At 32.9% G+C, this 17,453-nt stretch overlaps 4 protein-coding genes across 10 annotated transcripts; 2 read left to right on the top strand and 2 right to left on the bottom strand.

Moving 5' to 3' along the window:
• Positions 1–248: 248 nt before the first annotated feature.
• Positions 249–2,967, bottom strand: LOC105703900 (aspartate aminotransferase, mitochondrial). Of its 4 annotated transcripts, none has more exons than XM_012432669.2 (8): positions 2,691–2,965; positions 2,228–2,384; positions 2,016–2,144; positions 1,735–1,956; positions 1,480–1,636; positions 1,304–1,402; positions 820–1,136; positions 249–685 (listed from the first exon to the last, which is right to left on the bottom strand). In XM_012432669.2, exons 1-8 carry the CDS (start codon positions 2,801–2,803, stop codon positions 563–565), a joined length of 1,317 nt encoding a protein of 438 aa, XP_012288092.1. In that variant the 5' UTR covers positions 2,804–2,965; the 3' UTR covers positions 249–562. The 4 variants fall into 4 exon arrangements, with proteins under 4 accessions (XP_012288092.1, XP_012288094.1, XP_012288093.1 ...); XM_012432671.2 differs by having other exon boundaries at positions 545–685; positions 2,260–2,384; positions 2,691–2,967; XM_012432670.1 differs by having other exon boundaries at positions 545–685; positions 2,603–2,691.
• A 107-nt stretch (positions 2,968–3,074) lies between these two features.
• LOC105703898 (pre-mRNA-splicing factor CWC22 homolog) lies at positions 3,075–7,155 on the top strand. Of its 2 annotated transcripts, XM_012432666.2 has the most exons (10): positions 3,075–3,318; positions 3,520–4,699; positions 4,778–5,095; positions 5,175–5,328; positions 5,415–5,570; positions 5,641–5,867; positions 5,973–6,253; positions 6,348–6,449; positions 6,524–6,672; positions 6,782–7,155. In XM_012432666.2, the coding sequence occupies exons 2-10, from the start codon at positions 3,533–3,535 to the stop codon at positions 6,970–6,972; spliced, it is 2,745 nt and encodes a 914-aa protein (XP_012288089.1). In that variant the 5' UTR covers positions 3,075–3,318; positions 3,520–3,532; the 3' UTR covers positions 6,973–7,155. The 2 variants fall into 2 exon arrangements, with proteins under 2 accessions (XP_012288089.1, XP_012288088.1); XM_012432665.1 differs by lacking the exon at positions 3,075–3,318 and having other exon boundaries at positions 3,327–4,699.
• Positions 7,156–7,252: 97 nt separating this feature from the next.
• LOC105703924 (F-box/SPRY domain-containing protein 1) lies at positions 7,253–12,537 on the top strand. The gene is made up of 4 exons (XM_012432712.2): positions 7,253–8,961; positions 9,343–9,616; positions 9,845–9,935; positions 10,174–12,537. Exons 1-4 carry the CDS (start codon positions 8,657–8,659, stop codon positions 10,266–10,268), a joined length of 765 nt encoding a protein of 254 aa, XP_012288135.1. The 5' UTR covers positions 7,253–8,656; the 3' UTR covers positions 10,269–12,537.
• On the bottom strand, positions 11,403–17,312 carry LOC105703923 (transmembrane protein 164). Of its 3 annotated transcripts, XM_012432708.1 has the most exons (7): positions 17,150–17,312; positions 16,761–17,042; positions 15,228–15,570; positions 15,033–15,149; positions 14,883–14,961; positions 14,525–14,625; positions 11,403–14,326 (listed from the first exon to the last, which is right to left on the bottom strand). In XM_012432708.1, exons 3-7 carry the CDS (start codon positions 15,543–15,545, stop codon positions 14,024–14,026), a joined length of 918 nt encoding a protein of 305 aa, XP_012288131.1. In that variant the 5' UTR covers positions 15,546–15,570; positions 16,761–17,042; positions 17,150–17,312; the 3' UTR covers positions 11,403–14,023. The 3 variants fall into 3 exon arrangements, with proteins under 3 accessions (XP_012288131.1, XP_012288132.1, XP_012288134.1); XM_012432709.1 differs by lacking the exons at positions 16,761–17,042; positions 17,150–17,312 and adding an exon at positions 16,676–16,750; XM_012432711.1 differs by lacking the exons at positions 16,761–17,042; positions 17,150–17,312 and having other exon boundaries at positions 15,347–15,487.
• Between the last annotated feature and the right edge of the window lie 141 nt (positions 17,313–17,453).

Genomic DNA, 17,453 nt, shown 5'->3' with positions numbered 1-17,453 from the left:
GTTTAAGAGAAAAATAGATTTGGATGCATCTGCTTATAGCACAAAGTTCAGGAATCATTTGTGCAAGAAAGATGAAACAATGGGTGAGTCTCCGTCACTGTTCCACTCAGGTTAACCAATGCGTGCGCACCGTTTATACCGTCCAAAAGGAAAGTTTAATATTATTTACAATTATAAACATATAGTATGGACTGAGTATCTACTGTTGCCAACAATGAAGAAAATGTCCGTCTGAAAGAGAGTGGCACTAACATGTTTGACTGGTTTATTTTTTTTTCAACTGAATGCACATTTTTTCTAGTTGAAATAGTTCATTATTAACATTTGTATGTAATAGATATAACTACAGTGTTCATTATGGTGTATAGGGTAAACTTGACAGAAAATGGAAATAGATTTGTACAAATCACTGCCTGCAGTGCTTATAGAAGTAATATGCAAAAATAAATGTACATTCTAGATAAAATATAAATAATCTAAAGCACGCAGCGATTACCTCGGCGAAAACAGCACAAGACAGTGGTTTCGTCATAACCTTTTAAACTTTTTAAGTTTTCTCAAATTACTTTGTAACTTCATGTATCGCATAAGCCAAGTACTCTACATTCTTGGACGAAACGCCAGCCATTGATATCCTACCATCTTTTGTCAAATATATACTGAAGTCCTTTGTTAAAGCAGCAACCTGCAAAACAGAAATACATTGTACCAGAATATATTGAACTCGTAAAATTTTGTTAAAAGTAGAAGAAAGAAAAATTACACAATCTACAATAACCACAACTTCAAACACTTAAAAAATTAAAATTGATCAATTACCTGAGGTGGTGTCAGGCCTGTATAACAAAACATTCCTATTTGCTCTGTAATGTGGGACCAGTTACGTAAACTTCCATTTTTTTTAAGGCTATCTTGTAATTTAGTACGAACTGAAATAATACGATCAGCCATTGTTTTCACATCTTTGAGCCACTCTTGGTTCAATTCTTTGTCACCCAATATTTCATTAACGATGCGTGCTCCATGAATTGGAGGATTTGAATACATTGGCCTAATTAAAATCTTTATCTGAGACATTGTACGTTCTGCTTCATCTTTACTCGATGTTACTAAAGAAAAGGCTCCCACACGTTCACCTGCAAATATCCAGTAACATTTTTTTTATGATCAGACTATAATGACTAATGACTCCATTCATATTTCATTTTTAACATTAAAAGAAGTCTTTTTTTGTCTAGTTTGAATGGCTAAAAGACATCTTTTAATACTAACAAGCCTAATATTTCATATTAATTACACATACCATACAGTCCCATATTTTTTGCATAAGATTGTGCTAAAGCAATATGATGACCTTCTTTAACAAATAATCTAACTGCAAATGCATCTCTTGTAACATCACCTGGAAGTAGCACAATAGGTTGATTTAGTCAGGGTTTTCTTTGTAGCATTAATTGTCAAAATTCTACATATATTCACCTGTAGCAAACCCTTGATAGGCCATATCAAAGAAGGGGAATAGGTTTTTTTTCTTTATCAGTGCCGACAACTCAGCCCACTGCTCTGGCTTAGGATCTACACCGGTAGGATTATGGGCACATGCGTGCAATAATATTATGGATTTTTCAGGGATTTTCTAGGGTTAGTAAAATGATATAATCACATTATTCACATACAACACACAGAAATGATTAAATCATGTTATTCAATATAAATTTGAAATCTCATACTTACAAGTATGTCATCACACATCCCTTTAAAATCCAATCCACAAGTTTTAGGATCGTAATAACGATAAGAATTCACGGAAAGCCCGGAGTGCTTACAGATTGGAACATGATTTCCCCACGAAGGTGTAGGTAAATACAATTCCTTATTACCAGGAAAGAAACTCTGCAGAAAAGCGGTACCAATACGAAGGGAACCAGTTCCTGAAATTCCTTGCGTAGTGACGGTCTGAAAACAGTATTCTTTTGCATAATGCTAAAAATATATTATAATGACAATAAACTTACAAGACCATTTTTTACAGCTACATTATCCTCGCCAAGTGCTAAAAGAATACTATGCTTGCAAAATTCACTGTTGCCAGATATTGGCGAGTATTCTTTATCTAATCCTTTTGCTCCGATTCTCTGCTCAGCCTGTATACAAATAAAAAACAATATAAATTGATTTGTCCCAATATAAATAATTTATTAATACTTAGATAAATCATAAGGCACACCTTAATAACGGAGGGAAGCACAAATGGCTTACCACTATCATCACGGTAAGCTCCAACACCTAAATTTATCTTTTTTGGGTTTACATCTCTTCGGTAGGCTTCCGTGACCCCCAGAATTGCATCTGGGGGCCCCATTTCCACATGGGACCACCATGAACTACAAGCATAATAAATTAATAATTGCCCATGCTCATCAGAAACAATGATACTTCACAAAGCTAGTCTTGAAACACCCACTCATTGTAGGGTTTATTTACAAATTATACAAAAATTAAAATACTGCAAATAATTAACTATAAACTAAGAAATCTAAAACGAATCTCGATTTAGTTTGCAATAGTAAGAATAGACAAAGATTAATGCTTAATTAATTACTATTGCAATTAGCCGCAATTCAAGGTCAAAGAAGGTCAGGTCTCCAATGCAGCACGTGTCTTCAAAACATCGCTTAATATGTAATTACCTTAATCTCTTTCCAGATAATATAACGGGATGATTGCAATTATCTTTCAACAATAGATTAGTTGTTCGCAATAGACCCAATCGCCCACCTTGCGCCATTATTAAATTTGTCATACACCTCCTTATAATCCAACGTAATTGCAAAGCAGACTATACTGCTGTATGAGATTCAACGTGATAAAAGCACGGACTTAAGAATTAAAAGAATAAAACATCAAATATGTACATACATAGGTAGAACATATCATGGACGGAGTCCAAATCAGTCCACACAGACTAAGGAGGGAGGGAGAAACCTGCCGAGCAATTCATATGAATGGTCTCGCATTTTCACCCAAAAAACGCTCCGTAATACCGTGAGCTACTCATTTTTCATATTTTCGCTCAATTTGCTTTACGTAATAAACTCTCTGAGCGTCTCGATTGATACTTCAATTCGGATTTACGGGGTCCGATCCCGATAAATCCCGGATTTCGAGTACGATAGAAACGTAGTCATACGGTGGAAACATGCGCTTCACTGAATCCGGGATTTAGAAGTACGATGGAGACATAGTTACTCATGTAGCAAAGTATTAAATAAACTCTCACTTACCTGCATCGGTGCTCCTGCGAGGTTAATAGATCAAGTTGGTAGTTGAATTTCTCAATTCTGCACGACTTTTTTAATAAAGTTCGCGTGTTTTCCCTTCGAAACTGAATAACATTCTGCATACGTGTATTATGGTTTAGACAAATGTGCTAAAAGTTCCTTTTTGCAGTACATAATTTCTTCCACCGTATGTACTTTGTGCGAGTTATACTTGGTTACATTGAAATACTTTTGTTAGATACAAAGTAAGCATGGGTTTGAAAGAATATACAAAGAATCCAGAAGCCGCTAAAAAGGAACGAAAGAAAAGAAAACACAATACATCTTCATCATCCTCCGAAAGTAGTGATTCTGATCGGGAGGAGAAAACGGTTTCTAAATCTAAGAAGAAGGAAAGTAAACGAAGTTCGACAAAGAATCAAGATCAAAATTCTCATCGGAATAATGACAAAGACCCTAATCCACCAGCACCACAAACATACGATGACTTTGACTTGCCATCTTGGAGCGAGAATATTGACAGTAAAAATAATGAAGACAATTCTAATCGCACGAGAGAAACGGATAGCTCTCACAATAAGAAAAAGAAGTATTCAAGGTATAGCGACAAAGAGGAAAAAGGAGAAAAGAATAGAACAAGTAGAGAAACGAAAGAGTCTCTTGAGCCAGATATGAAAAGCCATCAACATGATGCCAATGATAGTAGAAGAAGCAGAAGTAGACGAGGCAGAGATGAGAGCAATAAAAGGTACAGAGAAAATGATTGTATCTCACAGAAGGATGAAAACAGAAGGGACAAAAGTAAAGGAAACAGAGACAAAATCTATAATAGACACAGAGAAGGAGGTTACAGTTCTTATAAAAGCATCGATCGGAAAAGTAGAAATAGAAGAGGCAGTGATAGGAAGTATATGGATGATAGATATAAAGAAAGCTATGGTGATTTCCAGAGGGATAAACATATTGAATATGGTGATGATGTAAGACATAACAGAAGCCGAAAAGAGCATGACGATAATCTGGATAGATTACGATCCCATGGAGAACGTGCCAAAGATCCAGAATCAGAACCAAGTGAAAACATTTCTGCAAAAGAAAAACGGACAGTTGATCTTCTCACATCTAAAACTGGCGGAGCATATATTCCACCTGCTAAATTACGTATGATGCAGGCAGAAATCACTGATAAATCTGGTGCTGCTTATCAGCGCATTGCATGGGAAGCTCTTAAAAAGTCTATTCATGGTTATATCAATAAAGTTAATACAAGCAATATTGGACTGATTACCAGAGAACTTCTGAGAGAGAACATTGTTCGGGGTAGAGGATTGTTAGCTCGTTCGATTATTCAAGCCCAAGCTGCATCTCCTACTTTTACGTCAGTTTATGCTGCACTCACAGCAGTTATTAATTCAAAGGTATGTATTGTCGTATACATGTATTTAATAGAATATTTTATTTTAATTTTATGTTAATAACAATGAAACCTTTTATAGTTCCCTAATATTGGAGAGCTTCTGCTTAAAAGGCTCATAATACAATTTAAACGTGGGTTTCGACGAAATGACAAACCATTATGCATATCATCGGGAACTTTTGTAGCCCATTTGGTGAATCAACGTGTGGCCCATGAAATCCTTGCCCTGGAAATCTTAACACTTTTAGTGGAAACTCCGACCGATGATTCCGTTGAAGTAGCAATTGCATTTCTGAAAGAATGTGGCATGAAATTAACGGAGGTTTCCAGAAAAGGAATTGAAGCTATTTTTGAAATGTTAAGAAACATTTTGCACGAAGGTCAATTGGATAAAAGGGTAAGCTTTGGTTGTGCATATTCATTTGCATTTCAGTTTTTCTGTATGTATTATCAAATACATGTTTGTAATTTTTCAGGTACAATATATGATAGAAGTTATGTTCCAAATTCGAAAGGATGGTTTCAAAGATCATGAAGCTGTAAGTGAGGAACTAGATCTTGTTGAGGAAGAAAATCAATTTACCCATTTAATCACTTTAGATGAGGCAACTGATTCTCAGGATATATTGAGTAAGAGAATGATTGTCAAACTAGTATAGCCTCTCTGTAATTATTTACATTTTATATAATGTGCCAATCTCTCTTTTTTTCTTTAGACGTTTTCAAGTTTGACTCAGAGTATGTAGTCAATGAAGAGAAATACAAAGCATTAAGTAAGGAAATATTGGATACTGATAGTAGTGGATCAGAAAATAGCAATGATGAAGACGAAGAAGAGGAAAGTTCCGATGAAGACAGTAGTAATGAAACAGGTATCTCATTTGTCTATTAATTCGTTAGAAAGTAGATTTATGTGAACTATCGCCATTTATGACATTCTAGGAGAAGCTAAGAAAGATGTGATTGTTGACAATACTGAGACAAATTTAACAGCCTTAAGAAGAACAATTTATTTAACTATTCACTCGTCTCTTGACTTTGAGGAGTGTGCACATAAGTTAATGAAAATGCAATTGAAACCTGGTCAAGAGATTGAACTTTGCCACATGTTCTTGGACTGTTGTGCAGAAATGAGAACGTACGAGAAGTTCTTTGGACTCTTGGCTGGAGTAAGTAACATTTAGAATATGATTGTATTTTTTCAGTAATTAAATCAGTTTCATGTATGAAAGAATAAGTGACATTAATACGTTTCTTACCTTAATATTTTTCAGAGATTTTGTGCTATAAATAAGATGTACGTCACACCGTTTGAGCAAATTTTCAAAGACTCTTATGATACAATACATCGACTTGACACAAATAAGTTGCGGAATGTTTCAAAGTTCTTTGCGCATCTTTTATTTACGGACTCAATATCTTGGGAAGTTTTATCCTGCATAAGATTAAATGAAGAAGATACTACAAGTTCCAGTCGAATATTCATTAAAATTCTGTTTCAAGAACTGTCCGAATATCTTGGTCTATCCAAACTGAATCAACGCGTAAAGGACATGTAAGTATAGCATTTATTATAGTTACATATAAATTTAGATCTATCATTTGTAAAATAAATTATTGTCTGAAACAATGCTCAATTACTCACACAGAACTTTGCAACGAGCTTTTGACGGCCTGTTTCCAAGAGATGACCCCAAAAATACTCGTTTTGCAATTAACTTCTTCACGTCTATTGGTCTAGGTGGTTTGACGTGAGTACATAGGCAAATAATTTTCTGTAAAATAACTAAACAGGTTTAAATATGTTGTTCAATGCTATTTGCAGAGATGACTTGCGGGAACATTTAAAATCACGCCCTAAACCAGTATTGGTTCCTTCTGTAATAAAGGAAAGTGAAGAAGAATCATCCAGTACTGTAAGTTCCTCTACAAGTTCCAGCTCTTCCAACAGTTCGGAGTCTTCGGAAAGTTCAGGTAAATACTGTGTTTTGACTCTTAAATCGATGTGAACATTTTTAATGATGGTGTGTAGGTTTTCTCTTAAGTATGATGTATGTGAATAATTAATGTACCTGTTGATTAGATTCATCATCTTCAGAAGAGGAAAAGAAAAAGAAGAAGAAGCGATCCTCTAAGGAAAATGCCAAGAAGAAAGAACAAAAAAAGCACAAAAGTAAAAAGGAAGAAACCATCAAATCTAAAGAGAAATCGAAGAAAAACAAGAAAGACTCAAAGACATCAAAGAATAAATTAGAAAGGACAAAAAAGAAATAGTTACGTTACATTTTACATCACAATTAAAATTATTATAATCAGCAGCAGAAGCGTGAAATTGGCATCACGATGATATGTATGTTCTTTATCATTTGAATTCTTCTACATCCCCTAAAAATAATTGTATATAGCATTAAAGAATTTGTAAGGAAAGGTACAAAATATAAATTGTAATTTCTTTTATCTTCGGTGAATGTCACATCAGATTTGCATTTTTTGCCCACAACAGCTTGCGATATAGCAAAGAATACTGCTAAAAAGTTCAACATTCGGTAATCAAAGCCTTGGTTATGTTTCCAAGGCGAAGGATGCCGCAGATGTGCGATATATGGCATCCGCTAGATTATAAACGTATTTTAGCACACACGTGAGCATGTAAATATTTGTATGAAATAAATTACTTGGCGCTTGCGTTCAAAATTCGTTAAAATCTTACGTTTCCAATATGGCGGATGCTGCAGATGCACGATATATGTATCCGCTAGGTTATAAACGTCTTTTAGCGCACGTGTAAACATGTAAAAATTTTGAAGGACTAAGTAATTTGACGCTTGTGCTCAACCTTCTTTTAACTTAACCCTATTTAATATCAAATTTCCAAATGGATTTATTATTTTCTATTTAGAATGATATGAATTATATTAAATGACGTATTATACCTACCCAACCCTGGTGACGAATGTTCTAGTTTGCTAAATACACTGAAATATATAGTAAACTGGACGCTCACTAGCGGGTTCGGCTCGAGCTGTTTGAAATTATCCCCACTACTAGGTGTACAGTCCTATTAAACATTTTTGTCTTCATAGAGAGCATCCTTAGATAATTAATCACGGAGTACAATAATTAAAGGTAAATAATGCGAAACGTGCTGCATGCTTTTACTATAGAGAAATATGACATTCTGTCAAACTATTGCCCTACCGATAAGGTTTACACTATCATTTCCCAGCATTCGATTCAACTTTCCTTTCGGACTGTACAAATGATGCGCACGCATCTCTTAAACAAGGGTAGATATATTTTCTTTGAGGGTGAAACAATGATGGAGAGTCGCCCATCGCGTATCTTTATTGCACCAATGTTCACTGAACTGTGTGACAAGGATGCAGAGACAGCTAAATCTATCTCTCTCTGGGACAAAACATGCCATGTATTCTAAAGCGTGGTGAGCGTTCCAGTTTACTGTATATTTCAGTGGCTAAATATCTCAGTGATTCAGTTTACAACATATCTCAGTGGTGGAAACTTAATATATGTTTTTTTCCGAGTTGACTTCGCCATCTTTCGGAATTTCTCAAAAGTTCAATATTGTTGCGAAAACGGCAGATCCAAACCTATCCAAATCCATTGCGCCCCTAGTTGTGTGTAATTTTTAGATATCTTCAACGAGTTGAATTAGGAACCACGCGTATTCGTCAATTGATTAGCGACTCGGTGGCGAATTAACTCACGTATTTTTAAAACGTGTTGTAAGCTATAAATTAAATGGTATAATCTTTAACAGGTGCAATTTGCATTGCTGTTAAGACGTGTAGATATAACTAGTTGGGATAATGACCTGCGTTCAATTAGAAATGCACTGTTGAAAGAAGAGCAAAAGCAACAGTCAGGTGTGTGTGATCTTAGTTCCGTTTCGTCCACTTGCCGTTCTGACGTTTCCCTCGACCAGAGAACCGGCAAAATGGACGATATAGCATCTAGACTACCCGATCATGTTTTGGAAGTGATATTCTCTTACTTAGACCTTCACACGCTGAGAAATTGTTCTTTAGTTTGTAAAAACTGGTATAGATTTTTAAATGACGAGAATAACGATGTGTGGCGGATGCATTGTATCAGGAAACTTGCCCAGGAAGCACTTAGTTCCGACTTGCTATCGTCGTTGCCCACATATAAAGCTAAGCTGCGGGCGTTTTATCATGCTTGGAACCCTAACGATTGTTCCCGTAACATCTACATTAAGCCCAATGGCTTTACACTGCACAGGTACTTTCAATATCACTCATTTCTTTCAGCTGAAATTCTTCTGTCTGTCATTATTTCAAGAAGCTGTTAGACTATAATTATTTTATTTAAATTCTCAATTTAATATGGAATCGTAATTTAATATGGAAAAAATACTATAATTAAATTTGGTAGTCGGAGAATCTATCGGTATAATGTAGCACAGTTACGGTATGATTATATTTAACGTAATATAGAATTTCTGATAGATGTATGCTCCAATTGCTGTAATGCAGTTGCTGCTGGAAATCTTGATATTTGACGGTTTAATATTTATGTTTTATGCAATACCATGCGAGGCAGAGGTGCTTCTTTTTTCCTATGTTTCTTTGTTAATTATTACCATGGGATTAAATTTTGTAGACATCCAGTAGCACAAAGTACAGATGCATCCAGAGGCAAAATAGGTTTTCGACATGGTAGGCATGCCTGGGAAGTTATTTGGGAAGGCCCATTAGGTACAGTTGCTGTCATAGGCATTGCCACTAAAGAAGCTGCTTTATTGTACCATGGATATATGGCTCTGTTAGGGGCTGATGAGCACTCATGGGGCTGGAATCTAGTTGAAAATCTTTTGCTGCATAATGGAGATGTGCAAGGAAACTATCCCCTACTTAATAATGCACCTAAGTATCAAGTATGTGTATATATAAATCTGTTATCATAGAAATATTACATTTAAGAGAAATAACGATTTTACATGATAACGAGATTTATTAGTTTAACGAGGCCTATTAGCTGCTAAAGAGTATTTATGAGATTATTTTCGTAATATTTTTTTTTTATAATTTCTTTTAATCTTAATCTAATTCATTAAAGCATTTCCTCTTTGGAAATCCAACAGACTTATTTATTTTAATTTCAGATTGGTGAGAGAATCAGAGTAATATTGGATTGTGACGATAACACTTTATCCTTTGAGAAAAATTATGAATTTTTGGGTGTTGCATTCAGAGGTAAATATAGTTTTTATATATATTTTTACTTGTGATAAAAATACTTCCATAATTGTAATACTTCCAAAAAATTTTGTTTTGTAATATAGTCTCGTAAACCTGGTGTTTTAAACATGTATTATGTAATATTATATTAGGTGAGGGACTCTTTTAAAAAAAAATGATATATAAAATCTATTCTTATTACAGTTTGTTATTAACATGTACTCATTGAAATAACCAAAATATATATCCACAGGCCTGCCGAACAAAAGGTTATACCCTTCTGTGAGTGCCGTGTATGGGAATACCGAAGTTTCTATGGTATACCTAGGACCACCTTTGGATGGCTAACAGTTTGCTATCTGTTGTCTATAACTGCAAAGAAACATTCCTCGATGGTTCGGCGTACTGTCGGTGCCAGAATAATTGTATTAAAATCTACGTTTAAGTAGAACTTTGCAGTCATGAAATTCGACTCTCTTTTCTCAGGAAGAAAATCGTGGTCATAAATACTTCACCAATTTTTTAAGTAATTGGTGAAACTGTAAATAGTCTGTACCTTGATTAGATTCTAATGTCTTTGTTTTATCAGATGGCATTAATTCAAATATATATATATATATGTTGCTTAGTAGCAAATATTTGCTGAAAAACGAAGGCACACATTCTTAGTCAATTTATTGTAAGTAAAATTAATTATTGGTTTCATTATCAGAAATGTCTTCGAATTAATTGTATCGTTGTATTTCAATGATTTATACATAATGAAACAAACATAATACAAACGAATTATTTTCCACTATTATACAGAAAAGACTGTAAACTGACTTATTTTGCAAATCTAAAAAACAGTTTTCTTAGTAGATACTTGTCGTTGGTACAAATTAGATGCTATTTTATTTTTATGATTAACTGGATACAGTGTAAGCACTTATAATTTTTATAGCAATTATTAAATCTCTATTAAGTACTACATTTAAAATATATTGCTTCAAAAAAAGAAAAGATTTGCTAAGATTCATTAACCATATTATGTGTCATAAAGTCTATGAAACCTTCGCTTAGTTTTTGTGGTTGGAAAATTATTCTATTCTCAAAAATTATGCTTGTTAATATAAAAATTCATGAAGGTATCATGATATTCATTAAAGAACATTTCAGCGTAGGAATATTGATATTTTTGTAATATTAATGCAGGTCTTAGCATTTTTATACAATTGCATGAAATTCAAAATGATATACTATCGATATTGTTTTGTACGAACTATAAGTTTGCTTCAAGGTATATTTATAATCATACGAGAATACGTTCTAGTAACTATGATATTGCATACTCCTTTAAATTTTATACTTTTATTGGAATATTGAAGAGATTAGAATGATGAATTTGACACTACAACATTTTCAATTCTGCACTTGATTTATAAATTTCGCGCAATATTTCTTTATTTCTTCCGAATTAAGTAGATTAAGGAAAAACAAGGCTCCTAATAAAGATATTGTTTATTACATGTGAATGAAATTTGCAGAAGTGTGCTAACGATACAGAGCTCAATAATAAGAAATTTATATTTCAATAACTGCGATAATTACAAGTCAGACATTTTACTGTATATATTTATTACTACTATCACATCTACCATAGAATTCGTTGATTTCTTCTAAACTTTTGTACAGAATTCTGTATGTACATACAGAATCATTATTCGAACACTAAGAAATAAATGTTATTTCTTATAAACATTTTGTCGCCGATTTTGTTTGGCTTGCAAAAGGTGTTACTTTTTCCTCATAGACTTAACTGATTAAATTTCTCGCCCGCCTTACGCCTGCATATCGGTGCTTTGAACTTCGGTATTCCAGCGAGACAAGTTACGATAGTTAAGTATCCTACGTACAGCGTTTTCGCCTTCTACGCATTAATGGTTGATAAAGTGTGAAGACAATGAACTCTTTATTGTAGTAATACTAATGATGATGATGATGATGTTTCACGTTTTTGCAACTTGGGACGCATACTTTGCTATTGTTAGAAGTCATTTGTCGAAATTGTAAAGGTGCCTTAAGCGAGTGACAGTTCTATCAAAAAGAAACGTTAGAGTAAAAGTAAAATATTTTTTAGAGCATAGGAGGACTTGTACAGAGTAAAATATAATCCCCCTATAGTCACGCGTGAATTGACTGTTTTATAGGCGTAATATACCATTATAGAACTACATAGTCTCTAGAATAATAACTAAATTGGAATTTTTAACTTGCTAATCATGTTTTTAACCGTTTTTCCGCATTAAATTAATATTATTCTAATCCAAGAAATAATTATGATACAATCATCCTCTAGTAATAATAGCGTTCTTACCTAGTCAATGATTCCATTAGTTTACATATTAACAACTATGCATTTATTGTATCATATTAAATAATATCGGTAAGCAAAGCCGCTTGAACTTACATCTTGCTTTGGATATTATGCTGCCTGATGTTTCATTCCTTTTTATTTTAAGTACAACATAGTTCTGTACAAAAGTATAGGTAAAATTATCAAGCGAAGGTCTGTAACCTTTGTATTATCTTCTTGATAAGTGTATTGTTGTTTGTAAATAAATCATTTTATTTAATACGTTCAGATTTTTTTTCATGAAAACAAAAGAGGTTTGTGTTTATATGCATTATAATTACAATAGAATATGTCATCAACCTTGATTATTAATGATGTTCTATATAGAAATTGTATAATATTTTAATCTAACAGAGATTAATAATCAGATATAGTGCTGCTATTCTGTTTTTTAGCAGGATATCAAAATATTTATGTTTTTTATTTGGTTAATAAAGCATTTTATTCGTCACTAATGACAGCCCATATTATTTTAATAATTGTGATCATTTGATCCTAATACCTATTACAGCACTGTATCGGTACTTGTCAAGTAAAAGATGAAGACATTACAAAAAAGAAATATTTCTTCAATCTTTAATGATTATCTTGCTCCCTCTTAATCAAATGTAAATTAATTATTTTACAAAAACATCACCGTGAAAACTATCACTAGTCTTAAGATACCATTTTCTCTTTCAAAGATCGTGAATTTAATTCCAATGATACTTTCTACACTTCTCCGTTCGAGAGAAATAGTTTAACAGTAACACTTTATGGTCTAGTTTAATATTTTTAGATTTATCTGCACAAATGACAAACTGTGAAAGGTACATAGATTGACTTTTCTTTCCACTTTCCGCGAATCTTATGATTTTAAGGTCTTGCTATTTTATAGTATAAGAAGATTTCTTTAATTATTAGTTTTATGTAAAGAAAATAATTCATTCAAAAAGCGCTTATGAAAAGGCATAATTATTTTGGTCAGAATACTTCAATTAAATATTTATACTACGCTTAGATGGATAGCTAGAATTACAGTTTTGACAATTAGTATAATATACCATTTTTATGAAAAGGTACCTTTAAGTTTAACTAATATTATTACGCAAATATTATATTTTTTGGCTTCTTTATTACTTTAACATTTTTTTATGTTATCAAATAAATGATTCAATTACAATTAAGTTGAAAGATGAGAAGAAAATGTCACTGACCAATGTGGACGACTTTATACATAACACGAGGCCTTAGAAAGCACATATCTTTATTTCTATAGAAACTCAGCAAGTAATAGAAATAAAAATAAAATGAATACATACTAATCTTATTGACTTATGCAACAAGTTTAAAAATGCTCTAAACATTCTTTCGAGAGAAATATCTGAATTCCCATATTTGCATTTCAGGAATTACAAGTTCTGCTTCATGTATATATTTTCAAAGAAACAAGTCCTTTTGCGTTTACTCATGCAACAAAAGTACCCTTAAAAATTTATTTTATTTTATGACAGAGTTAAAACTTGAATTTTGTATAGTTGAGTTTCCATTCGAAATCATCAAGAGCAAGATCTCAAACGAATTCTAGTCTCATTTTTATATTAACATTTAGTACATATTAGTACTTTTAGGTAACGTGAAAGCGTATACGTACAAGATACATCAGAATTGGACAGGTTGCTTTTTAGCGCAGGCGGTCTTATTACAATTTACGGCAGACTTACTACATTTACTCAACATGTTTGTGAGAATTTTGGCTGCTACTAGACACTAGATCTGAAGTTTTACTGGATTCTTTGCTATGATTGTCATCCCAGTTGCAACTAGATTCTTGTATCGCAGATGTTAATGTTGGCTCAGTTTTTGCAGGAGGAAATTTCGTTAAGAAGAAGGAAGATGTTGCGCATATAAACTTGCATAACAAGGGACAAAGAATTCCCTGATGAACTAATGTCCAGAGTCGGTAATTTTCAGTTCCAAATGGATCCAATATTGCTGGACATAGAATATGACTCAAATTGACTTGTATCGGCTGAAAAAAAAGTTTCATGTAGAGATTAATTTTCCTTATAATGTCTGATATTTTCAATACAAGACACGCTTATCTAAGAGATAAAAATTTGATGCATGTACGTAACTTGAGTTGTGGATGAAAATATCAGAACTTGAATGAAAACATGTACGAGAGTCACTAAATGTTCATTCAATGTACATAAAATACCAAATTTACCAAAGCCATAAATTGAAGAAACAGGAAATGATAAGCCATGTTGAGTCCAAATGAAAACGCACACCAACTCATATCCGATAGAGGTTCTGCAGTGTATGGACCTAAGCAATAAATCAAATTTGACTGTAGGTGAAGTTGAATGTTATTTGAAATTAATCTGAGACTATGCCATCCAGATATTCCATTTAGATTAAACTGTTTCTTAGAATTAAATTTATGAAATGACTTAATTGGAGGATCAAGACATTGATTTTACCAGGAAATTTATAAAAAGTTTGATCTCTAGAATCTGACATATATCCTCACTTAGAAGTGAACAATTAGACATTGCCTTATTATTTTATCTACATCAACGTACCTCCTATCCTTAATAAGTAATAAGGAATTACTACCATTAAGGCATGCTGAATATAATACAATGCCTTGTCAGCAAATATCTAAAATGAAATTACATTTCATTACTCACATTCTAGATAATAGAAAAGTTATGCAAAGTTATAAATTGTACCCTTCGTGATTCAGTTTCTGGAAATGCATAAGCTAAAAATGGACCATTCATTAGATTTAACTGTATCCTGAAAATAGCAGTTACAAGTGGACTTGGCTCAGCAGCCAGCAGGTACAACTGAAAGTTTAAATAGAATATATATTTGATCAATAATTAATAAACTTTCAATAACTAGAGTGTATTTCATCAGCTTACCTGTAACATGGATGTCACATGACAAGGATTGAAAATATATACAACTGTTCGACTAGTAAACTTAAAACCTATCTCCATTCCTAGTATAAAAGACATTAAGACCAATAATATTTTTTCACCTCGTCGCTTAGGTCTAAAATGGACTGCTAGTTTAGGTAAAGACATTCTTTTCCATGCCCAGGTGCACAGAAATATTATAAACACCGTTGAAAATATTGTCTCAAGTATTTTCCGTCTGTTAGGTAAAAAGTATGCACATTCTGGGCCAACATTACGTGGTATTGAGGCGTTCGCCCCATTGTATGCCCATTCAAACATCTTATAAAATTAAATCACTTGATTCCTAAAAAAGAAATAGAATTTAATTATTTCCAATTCAAATGTATGCCACCGATACTAAACTACTTTATCAAGAAAATCTATTTAAATGACAACAATGAATTCAGACAAATGCATATATCATAAATAAAGTGGATCACAATTCGATTCATTTAATTTTTTAACCATCACAAATTATAAGAGATGATTAATGCAAATTAAAAGTATGTACAAGGAACAAAATCTATGTAATAACGGTTAATGCTGCATAAGTAAAGATGATGATCGCTTCAATCCAAATTTCATCAGCATTACTTGACTGAAATTCTTCCTTAACTCAGGTTGTAAACAATTACATTACTTCACACAGACAAAATATCTGGAGATAATAACTAAAATTAACAAAATCTAGAATAGATAACTTACAACAGTAAAACTACTCTCGACCATTTAGCTGCTACTTGTTCCAAAGGAATGTAGCAACTAAAAATGTACGTAGAATTGAATATGCTAGAGAAGTATAATTATAAATACTGCGATTTATATATGAATTTTACAAAACCGGTTGACATTCAAAACCACATATATGTTGACGAATCCAAGGTTACTATCCCACAGTTTACATATATATTGATTGTAGTTAAAGGGTTATTCTTACAATAAGTTTAAATATTCGTTCAAATAATCCTCTAATTCTACTTACAAAAAATATAATTCCAACCATGTACTTTAAGTGATATACACTTTCCATTCGAAGCATAAAATGTAAAGAATAGTTAATAAAAATGTCAAACTCCCTTACACATAGTGAGTAATCACTTATCACGATTGGAATGTTAAAAATTAAATTAATTTATTAAAATCTAATTATATAAATATATTATGGCATTAGAGATTACAAACTGTATGTTGAGTCACAAAAAGTATTGATCAATGGTATTAACATTCCGCAAATTTGCGAACATACTATTGACAAACTAATAATTACATTAAATTATAAAAAGGACATTATCATTTGACAGACATTTCAAATTTACGTGCTCAAATTACATACATCTATTTAAGCAGGGTACACCGATATTTGTGAAGTTCTATATACGAAATACAATCTACACAAAATAGCTACGAACCTTGAATGCAAATGACAGAGTTATCATGCCAACATCTACAGAATGATTTCATCACAGTGCAAATTCGAAATATATGTCAACTTACCTATATGCTTTTATACAACGAGGTTAAAAAGATTACAAATTGAAAGTATAGGTGATAACCGAGCCGTATTGCGGTTATTGTTAGCGAACGATGATTGGCTGTCAATTTTTCTCTTTACAATTCTTATTGGTTGTTAGTCTTCCGGGTCACGACCTCGGTTATTACAGTCAATTACTGTTCTTAAGCCGTCATTCTGATTGGCTACTATATCCTGTGTTTGATTTCCTATTACTTTTTAAGCTTCTCATGCCAAGATTTTCGTGTCTCAAAAAATTCCACCAACTACAAATAGTTATTATTGGTTCAATGAAGAAGAATTCACGGCTAACTGATCACGAACGTAGGAAATATGGATCTTGCAAATATAATTATTTTCTTGGTATTCTTACGGAGAAAGTAGAACAAAAGATAGGGAGAATTACGAGATTTTCCTTTTTCTTTCTCCCTCATAACATTAGATAGGTCGTCGCCATATTGCGTTGCGCAATTGTTTAACTGGGAGTGCGCGAAATAATAGTCTCTTATCCACTGTCTCTTTGAACTCTGTCCTTAGACTTGGACGTAGCTCAAACCAGAGGGTTGAGTGCAGTGAAATATATAGTAAACTGGAATGCTCACCAGAGGGCTCTGCTCGAGCTGTCCTTGAAGTCATCCCCACTATTAGGTGTACAATCCTGATACACATCTTTTTCT

Source organism: Orussus abietinus, unplaced genomic scaffold (genome assembly GCF_000612105.2).
Source record: "Orussus abietinus isolate OABI.00-Male unplaced genomic scaffold, Oabi_2.0 scaffold237, whole genome shotgun sequence".
NCBI classification, from domain to species: domain Eukaryota; kingdom Metazoa; phylum Arthropoda; class Insecta; order Hymenoptera; family Orussidae; genus Orussus; species Orussus abietinus.
Note: the sequence above shows the minus strand (reverse complement) of the source record. Positions and strands in the feature narration are given on the sequence as shown.

Excerpts from the sequence above, each read along its gene's own strand:
- LOC105703900 (XM_012432669.2), bottom strand. The coding sequence starts at position 2,803 with ATGACAAATTTAATAATGGCGCAAGGTGGGCGATTGGGTCTATTGCGA. Across the intron at positions 1,137-1,303 it reads AAAAAATATGGGACTGTATG|GTGAACGTGTGGGAGCCTTT; the intron begins GTATGTGTAATT and ends GGATATTTGCAG. Across the intron at positions 686-819 it reads CAGGCCTGACACCACCTCAG|GTTGCTGCTTTAACAAAGGA; the intron begins GTAATTGATCAA and ends TCTGTTTTGCAG.
- LOC105703898 (XM_012432666.2), top strand. The coding sequence starts at position 3,533 with ATGGGTTTGAAAGAATATACAAAGAATCCAGAAGCCGCTAAAAAGGAA. Across the intron at positions 5,096-5,174 it reads AAGGTCAATTGGATAAAAGG|GTACAATATATGATAGAAGT; the intron begins GTAAGCTTTGGT and ends GTAATTTTTCAG. Across the intron at positions 5,868-5,972 it reads TCTTTGGACTCTTGGCTGGA|AGATTTTGTGCTATAAATAA; the intron begins GTAAGTAACATT and ends AATATTTTTCAG.
- LOC105703924 (XM_012432712.2), top strand. The coding sequence starts at position 8,657 with ATGGACGATATAGCATCTAGACTACCCGATCATGTTTTGGAAGTGATA. Across the intron at positions 8,962-9,342 it reads AATGGCTTTACACTGCACAG|ACATCCAGTAGCACAAAGTA; the intron begins GTACTTTCAATA and ends TAAATTTTGTAG. Across the intron at positions 9,617-9,844 it reads ATAATGCACCTAAGTATCAA|ATTGGTGAGAGAATCAGAGT; the intron begins GTATGTGTATAT and ends TTTTAATTTCAG.
- LOC105703923 (XM_012432708.1), bottom strand. The coding sequence starts at position 15,545 with ATGTTTGAATGGGCATACAATGGGGCGAACGCCTCAATACCACGTAAT. Across the intron at positions 14,962-15,032 it reads CAGAAACTGAATCACGAAGG|ATATTTGCTGACAAGGCATT; the intron begins GTACAATTTATA and ends ATTTCATTTTAG. Across the intron at positions 14,626-14,882 it reads TTACTTATTAAGGATAGGAG|GTCCATACACTGCAGAACCT; the intron begins GTACGTTGATGT and ends TTTATTGCTTAG.